Here is a 12678-nt window from a genome sequence, read left to right on the forward strand (position 1 = left end):
ATGTTTAGATGTAGTGGATATTGCTAAAATGTGACTTGTATTTGTTTTGTGTTATAATTACAGTATGAATATGATTACGATGAAAATGGAGACAGGGTAATTTTGGGCAAAGGAACATACGGTGTAGTTTATGCTGGCAGAGATCTGAGCAATCAAGTTCGTATTGCCATCAAGGAGATCCCGGAGAGAGACAGCCGGTGAGTTGAGAAACACAGACCTGTACTTCGAATGGAGATTTATAAAAATGTCAATATGTGTGGATCCAATTTGTCAGAAGTCTACTGCAACATATCTTCCAATAATTAGGTTTTTACGCTCCTCTAGAACCTGTGTTCTTTGTACTGAAAACCAGAGTCTGTGGCCAAAAGGAAAGCCAATCATATATTTAACCTACTATTGTTTCTTTTGCTATTGTCATGTGGAGTAGTTAAAATGTACAGCAAAATCTGTTTGAAAGATTGAAATTGGTGATTTTGTTTCAGTTTTAAAATTTAGTGGCTGATTTAGAGTTTAGCGGAGAAGGTACTCCATCTCCGCAGCACCGAAGTACCTTCTCAGTCAAACGCACTGTCTGCTTGACTGATTTAGAGGTAGGTAGACTGAAAAAATGTAGACGATGGAGCCTCTGTCATTGGCATACTCCTTTGGCGGCCCCAAAGAGTATGAGCGGTTGGGGGTTAGCCATCTAACTGCCCGCCCAATTTAGAGTGGGCGATTGGATGGCATTTATTTGCAGTCTGTCACTGTCAGATTGATCCTGGCAGTGAGGGACAATAATAAAAACAATTACCGCCCCACCATGGGAGAAAGCTCTCAAGATGTGGGGGTCTTTCGTTTTTCATTGTTCAGAAACAAACTATCATTCTGGGAGTTTGTATCTGAATAATGAAAAACCATGTAAAAGCTTAGTGGTGTCTGTCTTGTTTGGTGAAGAAGTCTGTCAAACTTTCATAAGGCAGGGCTGGTGAACAACTCTAGATCTGAAGGTCCCACAAGATGGCAGGGTCAGTGTCCTCTTGTTAGAAATGGGATCTCTGGTTGGCAGTCAGTTTTCACTTTGTCCAGGCAGGGACCCTCACTCTAGTCAGGGCAATGAAGAAACACACTTTGATAACCCCTGCTCATCCCCTTGGTAGCTTCGCACAAGCAGTCAGGCTTACCTCAGAAGCAATGTGTAAAGTATTTGTACCAACACACAGAGTAATACAGTGAAAATACTACAAAATGGACACCACACCAGTTTAGAAAAATAGGGTAATATTTATCTAAATCAAACAAGAGCAAAATGACAAAAATCAAACATATACATGTCAAAATATGAATTTGCAAAAGAATAAGAGTGTTACTCCATAGAAAACAACAGAAACATTAATTTTACACAAAGTACCTGGTTAGCGCAAAAAATAAATCTGCACGAGTGAGCGTGGATTGGAAAAGTCAGCGATGCATCGATTCCTAACTCACAAGTGAGGCCGTGCGTTGTTTCTTCTCCAGTCAGGTCAGCGATGCATAGTTTTTCTCCCTCGCAAGAGAGCGATGCATTGATTTCCAGACAGGGCACCTTGGATCCATGCAAGTTCACGATGACTTTGAAGCCCAGGGAGGATGCATGAGAAATCCGGTCTCCTGGTTTTAGAAAACCCTGCGTGGGGTTTGCGCCATTATCAGCAGCCGCAAACGGGTGTCGTTTCTCCAGCCACGATGCATCGATCTCCCAGCCGTGATGCAGGTTGAGCATCGATTCTTGCCGCGAAGCGGGTGGCACACGTTTATCAGCCGCGTTGCAGGTGGTACATCGAAAGTTTCCCCGCACGGTGTTCTGTATGTGAATTTTAGCTCTTGTTGTGTCAACTTCACCTTTTAAGGACCCAGGGACTGGATTGTGCACCACTTGGCAGGGCAGGAGTCTCAGCAGAGAGTTCAGGTGCTGGTAGAGGAGGACTTCAAAACATGAGGCAAGCTCAGTTCAAGCCCTTGTAGAGTCTTCTTCAGGCAGGAATGCACAACAAAGTCCAGGCTATGTCCTCTTTCACAAGCATAAGCAGCAACTGCAGGATAGCCCAACAAAGCACAGTCACAGGCAAAGGCAGCATTTCTCCGCAGCTCTTCTCCTTGGCAGAGGTTCCTCTTGGCTCCAGAAGTGATCTAAAGTCTGGGGTTGCGGGTCCACTACTTATACCCCTCTCTGCCTTTGAAATAAGCAACCTTCAAAGGAAAGTCTCTGTTGTTCACAAGATCCTGCCTTGCCCAGGCAGGCCCCAGACACACACCAGGGGTTTGGAGACTGCATTGTGTGAGGCCAGGTACAGCCCTTTCAGGTGTAAGTGGCCAGTCCCCCCTCCCCTCTAGCTCAGATGGCTCATCAGGAAATGATAACAATCTAATATTTCTATCTGCTCTCAAAAGGAATTATCTGCTCTCAAAGGGAATTTGCACTTTAAAAATATTTAAAGACAGCACCCATGTTAACCTATGAGAGAGATAGGCCTTGCAACAGTGAAAACCGAATTTGGCAGTATTTCACTATTAGGACATGTAAAACACATCAGTACATGTCCCACCTTTAACATGCACTGCACCCTGACCATGGGGCTACCTAAGCCCTACCTTAGGGGTGCGTACATGTATACAAAGGGAATGTTTAGGCATGGCAAGTGGGTACACTTGCCAGGTCAAATTGACAGGTTACAACTACACACAGACACTGCAGTGGCAGGTCTGAGCCATGTTTACAGGGCTACTAATGTAGTAGCATTTGATTTGTAGGCCCTAGGCACCTCTAGTGCACTTTACTAGGGACTTACTAGTAGATCAAATATGCCAATCATGGAAAAGCCAATTACACAAACACTTTACACAGGAGCACTTGCACTTTAGCACTGGTCTGCAGTGGTAAAGTGCCCAGAGTACTAGAAACAGCAAAAACATAGTCCAGCACACAGTCAAAACATGAAAAGCATAGGCAAAATGACATGGGAGACCACGCCAATGAGGCCAGGTCTAACACCTCTGCATCCTGACAGAGTACCTTTTGTCTGCTAAACTTTAAGGGGCAGAGCGATTTAAGAGTCCCTAGCGCCTCCTTGCACCATATTAGCATCGTTTTTTTTAATGCTAATGTGTCCCAATGAGGCCAAAATTGCTGCGCTACATTATTCTTGTGCAAGGCATATTGTATGCAAAGGGGCATTCCCCGGTTGGGAGTGGGGCAAAAAAAATGGCGCAAAGAAATCTAAGAGATTTCTTTGCATCATTTTTTTGGGACTTTTAATGCCTGCTCAGAGCAGGCGTTAAAAGGAGGCACACAATTGTGTACAATGGGCCTCAATATGCTTTGCAGGTTTAGCGCCATTTTTTACGCTAATCCTGCAAAGCTCAGAACTAGCGTTAAAAATGATGATACTAGTTCCCTAACTACTGCCAAGGTGCGCCATATCCTAGAAACAGCGCACACATGGTTGCATTAATGGGTGCTTAAGGGTGCAAGAAAAAAGTGGGATGCTTTGGGTGCAGCACCACTTTTCTTAAATCAGACCCCCAAATCCGCCACTTAGAGCTTAATGCAAGGGGCATATCAAACCTAACTTAGGTAGAAACAGTTGTTTGTGTCGGAATCTGAATTGTGCTGGATGAATCTCGCACTGATCTGGAGGGTTCTCAGTACACGTTTTTCACTTGGTCAAAACTTGCTGAAATTTGTGCAAGATTCTATGTTTGCAGCTCAGAAGTGTGGAAAACGCGCTGTATTGCTAAGTTATCTGTCATTTCAACCCGTGGAACTTAGAACATGGAGTGTACTGCACTGGAGGAAAATGAACCTCATGGTATGAGTGTGTAGCCGGGTGGTGTTACCTCCTAGCATTAGCGTAACATTTGCACCAAGAGTCCTATTCTTCAAAGGTGGTGGAGTAGAGGAGAAAGTGGTGGAGCATCTGTTGAGCTGCCCGCTGCCAGAAAATTGAATCTAGCTACTTAGTTTTGTTACACTCGTCAGGGAACAAAAAGTAATGCAAATGATCCTAGAGTACAATTTAAAATGGCCGTTACAAAGAGCAGTTAAACATAAATACATTGATTTAAACCTGTATTGCAATACAGTGGCCTCCGATTCGTGGAGCAAGAGCTAAATCATCCACTGGAGGATTCTCTTCTCTTGATGAGTTGCTGATACAGTCGCGTCTCCTGTAAGAATAGTGCGGCAGGTTAATTGCAGCGGCAGATTCTTCACCAGGTCTCCCAATGGACCCACAACCTCCTTCACAAATCTGTGGATTTACGGCTACAACCAGGCCCGATTCTAGTGGGTGGGCCAAGTGGGCCGGGCCGGGCCGGGCCCACCCAAACATGACCTTTGGCCCTCCCAGTAATAGCAAAAGAAGCCAAGGAGAACTCACCTGTTAAGCGCTTCCTCCGTGTTGGCAAATGTGATTTAATTTCACTTTTGTTTACTTTAATAATCAGTCAGGGGTCAATGAGGAATCTCTAGAATACGTTTTATATAGTGCATAATTTTAATAATAGCTGTTTTACTTGTGTACTGTGAGGGATTAAAATACCACCTTTTACATGATTTTCCCTATTTTTCTACTGTCTGAGAAAAAAGCCTCTGAGTATGCTTTTGCAAATAAAACAGCCGGAGAGACCTCAGCTCATGTCTGAGGCAAGCTGCAGTGGGGAGGTGTGCTTTGTGAAAGCTGATACAGAGGTTTATCTGCCAATAATGCATCAGGTGCAGTGGCACCAGAGCCCAGGTTGTAGGCTACCTCCAGAATTGTCGAAAATTGGGCACACATTGGGCCCACCCAAACGCACCCTTGGCCCATCCAGATATAAATTCCTGGAACCGGGCCTGGCTACAACCAAGTCTAAACTAGGCCAACAGGCTTTTTGTTCATGGAAGTCAAAATTAAAACAAAGCAGCATAGGAAGATGAGGGTGGGCCTCTTTTCATAATGCAGTTTTACATACTTAGGGACTTATTTACAACCCCCTGTGTGCCTCCTGAGCATCACTTTTAGTGACGGTCCGGCAGCGCACACTGCAAGGGCCACTACAAGGCCACGTAAAGCCACCCTGCATGGCTTTTCATGTCCTTGTAGATATGGACTGAGGCAACGCAGTGCAGGTCACTCCATTGCCTCACTCTGCGATAGGGAGGCATGCCATGGGAATTATGGTGGGTGTTCCCACGTAAGATTCATGGCATTTGACACATTCCAGATTTACGAGATTTCGTAAAAGTGGGAATGTGTCAAAAGTCTACACCTCCCAGGGGAGGTGGATGGGAGGTGCAATATTTCTCCTTGTTTTTCCCTTTTCTATGTGTGCTGCATTCTGCAGCACACATACAAAGAGGAAAACACCTCTTGTGATTGGTTTTGTGGAGTAAGGTCTCCCTTCCTGCACAAAAACAATTATCCCTGCAACACAGACACCCTTGCACCATGGTGCAAATGTTCCTGCATTGACGCATGGCAGCTCACTGTGTGCCAGCGCAAGGGAAAAAGACAGGAGTGCGCTGTACCTCATAAATATGACGCATTTCTGCCCATTTTTTTTTTACACACGGCAGCGCTGCAAGAATCCTTGCAGTGCTGCACTGCATCAAAATCTCGTAAATGAGGCCCTTAGTAACGAATCTGAGAGCTAGATGATTTTTCTCAACTCTCAGGCAGAGGGAGGGTCAGCAGGTGTGTTCAAGTTTCCTGAGCCTGATTCCTTCTTTGCCATATACATGCAATAGTTACATAGCCAACCAAACAAAAACTGATCTGTCTAAAATGATGGAGAATCTAGATCGAAAAAAATCATATAATTCGGACATTTAAATGAAATATTAACAGGCCAAATGTATAAATTAATACATAACAAAAATGTAATCAAATATTGTACTAGGTAAAAAAAAAAACTCCAACCAGGGATGGGTATAAAGTAACCATCCTTGGAACAGAACAAGTAAATAATAAGTAAATGTGGCACTGTGCACAGGTGAGAGTGAAATGTTCAGAAAATTAAGTTCTGTTACATATTTTGTAGAACATAAAATGTCCACATGATCAACCACTGGAGTTGGTCCATCCAAACAGTACACTGGTTGGCTTGTCATAAAAGTCTCATCCTACTGGAAAGCTTTGGAGTTGGCGCTGGCACAGCAAGCAATCACACCTGGTGAGCAGTGGCCGCTGCCAGCTGTAACATTTGGTGGGGCAGCACGCAGGAGTGTGTGGGGGGACTGGTTAAAAGGTTAGGGGTAATTAAAAAAATAATAATAAAAAAACGTACCTGCCGCCTCGTTGTTCCTCTGCTCCCGCTGCTCCTGCCTCCTCGGTGCTACTGTGCTTCCTCCTCTCCTCACTCAATCCAGACGCTCCTCTCATGCTGTTACCCAGCAAGAGAGTAGCGCCAGCATTGGTCTGAGCGGGCAGAATTGCGCTCAGTTTGGGCCGAGTCTGCTCTGGTTCTCCGCCCGGCTATGCAACACAGCCCAGGTGAAGAGTTCTAAGTGCGCATGTCGGTTTGGCTGGCCTAAGAAGGCCGGCCAAACCAACATGTGCACTTAGAGTGCACCGACTCCGACTCCTCCCCCGGCTGATGCAGAGGATGGCCCGGCCCTGTCCTATACTCAGCAGACTGACTGAGGACGCAAAAAATAAAATGATAATAAAATAGTTTTATTATCATTTTATAATTCTTCTACCTGCTGCCTTTCAGCAGTGGGGCGATGCTCCCCTCCATAGCGGAGGGGCCACCCATGCTTGTGAGCTGAATCCGGAAGGCGTTGAACTGGAGCGGTAATTCCATAGAATTTCCACTGGAGGAGAATGTTCCAAAACAGTATTAAACACTCCCTCTACAAATTAAGGAAACCTTTGTTATAACTCATCTGTAAATGTTATCAAACTTACAAATATTTTAGAGATCACTGTAACCCTTCATCCCCTTAGAAATCTTTGCTGAGCTCCTGGATAACACTTTCCAGACTAAAGGCCTGACTTGGAGGCCCATTACAAATGGGCATGTAATCCGCCTTGCATTCTTTTCTCCGCCTGCAATTAACATTGCCATTGGCATTGGTAATCCTAGGTGGGAAAGCGCACCCAATTAGAGGATAATGGGAAATAACATGTGGGAGTGACTGTTTCAGTACTGATATCCGTTTGTCTCTAGTTCACCTGGATTTTAAACTAGGCGTTGTAATTGCATTCAACTGTATAACGTGTGAATTCTGATATGGCCACTAACTCTCAAAACCGTCCCCTTTGAGATTTCCAGTCACTTGTATTGAGCCCTTAATGCAGTGCCTTAATGCAAAATATGATCTGAGAATAGAAGGTTACCCATTTCCTTAGTGGCTTCCCTAATCTACCTTAGGGCATCATTACGAGTCCTCCTGTAATACCAGTGGAGCTGGTAACTGGAACTTCTAGCCCCATCGGAAATACGAGATTTGTGGATAACCACTGATGCAGTGCTTTTCACCTTGAGATTTTGGCTGAAGGCAGACTGAAATTCTTGTGAGAAATGAGACATAACCAGGGGAATAGAGTATGTATTCCTGCTCCTCTAGTAATTCCTCATGTCTGAGGGGACACTCAGGCTCCCACCCATATTGCTTTTTAATAGTAACCACGCCTTACCCAGAAGTAGTGATGCTTAGGGGGGGTCGAAGCCCAACTCCGGCAACAGCCACAATCTTTGTTTGGGGGGAACCACTTATTCACCAAATTAACCTGTGCTTAACCCTCTGGTAGGCTGACACAAGCTTAGACACAATGTGTAAATTATTTATGCAGCACACAAGTAGTAATAAAGTGAATACACAACACAAGGAAAATTCCAAACCTATTTAAAAAAAGGGTAAATGTAAAAAATATAGATGATACCAAAACAACAAAAATCTAATCAGTAGAACCATAGATATGCAATTTTAACATTATTAGAGAAAATTGTGTCTGAAAGCCCTAAGCACCACTCTCTGTCATCTGTTCACGCTAGACCTGGGGAAAGTCAGAAGTTCAGGCTGACTGCGATGGTGCTCAGGTTGGATATAAGGAACAGATTTGTTCCGCTGAAAAGTTACTTTCAAAGTCTGGCACAAAAGTTCCTTTAGCAGCTGAGGATGTCACAAGGAGGAGGTTGAGTGGCACAGACGGTCATCACTGTAATACAAAGAGCAGAACAGGATTACGGGACAGTCCTCGCTGTGGTCGAAAAGTGGGTTAAGCGCTGCAGATTGTCACTGCTGTAGCTTCAGATTGGCAGTTGTCGCAGGCTGTCATTGCTGTATCACAAAGTGTAGCTTTCATGTTGGCAGTTGTCACAGGCGGCAAAGAAAGCAGGTCTCGCTGGACCTTTCCTGTCCTTTGGACATTTGTGGTTGTCACAGACGGGAAAGTGCAAAATTGGCACTAATTAAATGTAATAAGACCCAGTACCCAGCAATGTCATATTTTGTCAACAACGTGCCCCGATCTACCAAGGAATGGCCACCTCGGGGTATCCCCATGTCATCTAAAACTCCCACCAGTGCAATGTGGGATGTAGGTGGGATCTGCATTTAAAAATGTTGCAAAATGTTGTAAAAAATGATTGACCAGTACCTCGTGATTCATGGACACAACCAAACTGCACGGAAGAACTCCCCCTCTGTTTCTGGACAATTAAAGCAAATAGGGGACAGTCATCTCTGGGCCCTCTATGGCCTCAAGGGCGTCATGTATGTTGTGTGCAGATATTTTAGCTGTATGACCTGGAAGCGGGAGGACATGGCAAGTGTGCGGGACATATAAGTATTAAATTGCATTTAATTTAAAGACCTTTGGTACATGTAGTACCGCTTACTAGGGACTTACAAGTAAATTAAATGTGTCATTTAGGTGTAGGACAATTTTAACATGTTTGAAGGAGAGAGCACAACCACTTTAGCACTGGCTAGCAGTGGAAAAATGCACAGAATCCTCAGTGCTAGACTGGAACTCCAAAGCAGCCCTGGCAAATTTTGTCAGAGCAGCCCCCATAGGGTGCATAGTGAGCGAGCTTGACCGCAACAATGTGGCTTAGTGGGTTCTCCCCTGAAAAAATTGGGAAAAATGGCAAAAACTTTGCCTTCTACAAAATTCAATTATATTACTTTTAAATCATAGTAAATGAAGGGCCTTACAGTGTACTAGGATGCAGCAATCTTTATTAGGGTTCTTCAATACCATCACCCTCTAACAGTGCCTCTCATCTCCGCATAGGTCTTCTCTCCTATGTCTATCATTTCATTTGTTTTATAGTGCCTCTGTTACCAGCACAGGTGTTGGAGCACTTTACAAAACACACACACACAGACAATGAATCATACTGTGTAAATCACTGTTTAGAAAATATTACATAAAGCAAAGGGGACTACAAGGTATAGAATTTACATGCCATCTACACAGGTTTTGCTTGGGCTGGAGAAGCATAAACTCAGGATTCACAACAGTGGTTAGGGTTGAATTTATTAACAACAATTCATTTCGACCCAAACAAACCCTTTTTAGCAAAATAAGGATAATCAGAGACTGGTTAAAAAAATAACTTTTTAACCTGACCGTGCAGTTTGCTACCAGCTCTTTGATGGCAGTTCACAGCTCACTGTGCTAGATTATGATTGTAACTTACGAACTCCACTGTAACAAAAGGATCACTGCAGGCATATTAACCCTCTGCGCCTCCTTAGATGAGTCAAAACTGACACTAAACAAAATTCTGATCTCTCTCCAGGAGGTAAATTGATCACTTTTATTGTTGTCTGAAAACTGTTGGATATACAAGGAACTCTGCAGTGATTTTAAAACTGCTGCACTGCTACAAAACGAGCCCCCGCCCCCCAGTAACAAAAGTGGTCCCAAACCTTCCAGTCCCCAAGGTAAACACCTGATACCCAGCACGGTCAGTCCGGGCTTGAGAATCCTAAAGTCAACAAAAATGAATTCAGCAAAACAGGAGAGGTGAAGGCAAAAGGGTTGGGGAACACCACGCCAAGGATGTCAAGTCTAATTAAGGTGGTGGATTTACCTGCCAAATTCTGTGGCACTCTGAATGAGAGCCTTATATGTATCATTGTACGCCCTTTGATTCTCTCATGTGGACAGCTGGCAGTGGGGTAGATGAAAGGCCCTCTGCTCACTCATCCACAAAATCTGATCTCCTATCCATTCATTTTTATCAAAAGACTGATCATAAATACATTCATCAGTCAATATAGAAGCATAGCATAGCATCAGCTTCCATGAGTCAAGGAATGAGGGGAGTGAGACGTTTATCAGCCCCTGTACCTCTCTTAAAATATTTGTATTTTTCCATATCTGATATGATCTTTTAACCACAGGAACAGCAGCCTTCTCTCCCTAAATGGATGTAGCCGTTTTTTATACATTGGTGCACCCCCATGTGCATAGGCTAGCCAAGTTCATGGCCATAATTTATTTTTGACCCTGTGTAAGAAATGGCCTGTTATTGGCATCATCACCACCATTGTTTGGACTGATGGCGGTGTTTTTTCACCCTGCACACTGAGACTCTACTAGCCAGGCCCCTTTGTATGTGTTCTGACCCTAAAGCGTGTCAAATTTGACCATAATTCTAATTGGCCTACTTAACTTACCTATATGTTCCTAGTATATGGTACCAAGTGTACCCAATGCCTGTAAGTTAAATGTCAGTTGTGGGCTGCAGCACATGTTGTACCACCGCTAATGTGACAATGCAAAACATGACTGCAGGCCTGCCACTAGTAGCCTGACTGTGCAGGTTTAAACTATGAATTTGAGGTGTCACAATGAACCCTTTTTACAGGCCATAACCCGCCTTTTAAATATGAATAAGTCACAGCTAAGTTACCCGTAAGTCCCTCTACGGCAGGGTACATGGTATTAAAGTAAATCATGTCCTTACAGGGAAAAGGCCTAACAAGCTATTTCACTGTAGCAAGGTTAGGTGTTCCATAGGAAAACATTGAGAGTTAATGTTAAAATTAAATAATGTTATCTTCACCTAAGAACCAGTTAAGAATGCACTTCCTGGACTTATTAAGATATACATTAGAAATACAATGTATTGGTAAAGTTGGATTTGTAACAAATATTTAGCAAAGGGTACTTTTAAAAAGTTAGTTTTAGCATGCCTAAAGCCTTTCGAAGCCCATTTGCTTGGGCCTCCAGCTATCACCAACGCGCTGACTAGCTCCTTGATTAGGTATGAATTGGCCACAAGAGCTGAGACAAAGACCAAGTGTGTGGGGAGAAATTGGCCTTCCCTTTACAGGATTGCCTGGCAGCTGTGTGCAACCCCTGCATATCTTCAGAGCATGCCTATCTGTGACTGGCAGATGTAGCTCACACCTGGGCCTGCCTCCCTTTGTTCTCACTAGCGAGCTAACCATCAATCTCATTGGGAGTGGAGCTGCACTCATCACTAGGTTTGACGGACCAAAGGGGAGTCTTTGCTCATTTCTCAGCCACAACTCTAGGGTGGGCACAGGAGCTCTACAGAAGGTAGAAAAGAGTTTGGTATCCTGGATTTGGTACCCTGGTTTTAAGTAGAGTGGGACACTCTGGGATTGTTTGCAGTAGGGCATGCAGAAACTGCTGCAAAAGTAGGTAAGGTTATTCCTGGGATCTTTTTTCCTTATTCATCAGGGAGAGGCCCGAGTCACTCCCATCCACAGGCTAGTGCCAGATATAAGTATTGCACCACTGGGCACCTTCTTCATAACACAACTGAATCTAAGGAAGACAGTAGAAATACTGCCCCTGTTGTTGTGACCTGTGAGGAGAACCCTAAGGACAAGACCTGCTAACACTAACCAGAATTGAGAAGTGGAATACAAGGGTCAGTTGGCTAACCTCCTGTTGAGCTACAGGGGTAAAGAAGCTGCAAGAAGCCCACTTTCCTAGAAGAGCCTGGCTGACCAGTTTCAACTGGACCTACCTTAGACTCTGCTCGTGGCTTCTTTTGGAGTGAGTCCTCAACCCAATGTGCTGTTCCTGAGGTCCTAGAACCCTTGACTGTTGTAGAGTGTGCTCCTCCTGCCCAAATCTAAAAGCTGGGGCATAGAAATGTTTTCAAGACTTTTTGTCTGGAGAACCCACAGAAGATTGGGACCAACCTGCTAGGCCAATCTGCAGGGGTGCATCACCGGCGACTTGACTTGACTATGGCTCTTTCTACATTCTGCTCCACAGCAGAAAATCTGACTCAGCAGGCCCAATGTGACTGGCCTCTGGCTACGTCAAACCCTCTTGAGCTACAGCAGTGCCCCACTAAGGAAACCAACTTACAGAATTTAAATCAGAGGCTAGAAAACTTCACCACTGAGCAGCATCCAGTCAGTGGCTTCTTGCGTGTAAACTCCAGACTTTTTCTGCTCTGGGCTTTTCCTGCTTTCATTGATAGCTTCACTGAGATTTCATTCAGATTCATCTAACACTGAAGACCCTGTCTTCGATCCAGCCTGCAGCTTGCCCACTGAAGACACTACCTTCTCAGAAATGTTCTAAGTTTAAAGGTACTTTTTTGGCCACGAGCAACCTAGTCCTTGTATCTAATCTACGGTCCATTGCAGTTGTCCCTGAAATTCACACTTATCCAGGTCTAATTCGACCTGTTGCCCTGGTTGGTGATTTGCACATTTTGGCATTATTTTCATTT

At 44.2% G+C, this 12678-nt stretch overlaps 1 protein-coding gene across 1 annotated transcript in view; it reads left to right on the forward strand.

Annotated features, from left to right (window-relative positions):
• MAP3K15 (mitogen-activated protein kinase kinase kinase 15) overlaps positions 1-12678 on the forward strand; it is a 1103876-nt gene that overhangs the window by 829651 nt on the left and 261547 nt on the right. The window contains exon 15 of the mRNA XM_069204696.1: positions 64-197. Within this exon, the coding sequence (XP_069060797.1) occupies positions 64-197 (134 nt within the window). The remainder of the gene's footprint in view (positions 1-63; positions 198-12678) is intronic.

This window comes from Pleurodeles waltl, chromosome 8, assembly GCF_031143425.1.
Source record: "Pleurodeles waltl isolate 20211129_DDA chromosome 8, aPleWal1.hap1.20221129, whole genome shotgun sequence".
NCBI classification, from domain to species: Eukaryota; Metazoa; Chordata; class Amphibia; order Caudata; family Salamandridae; genus Pleurodeles; species Pleurodeles waltl.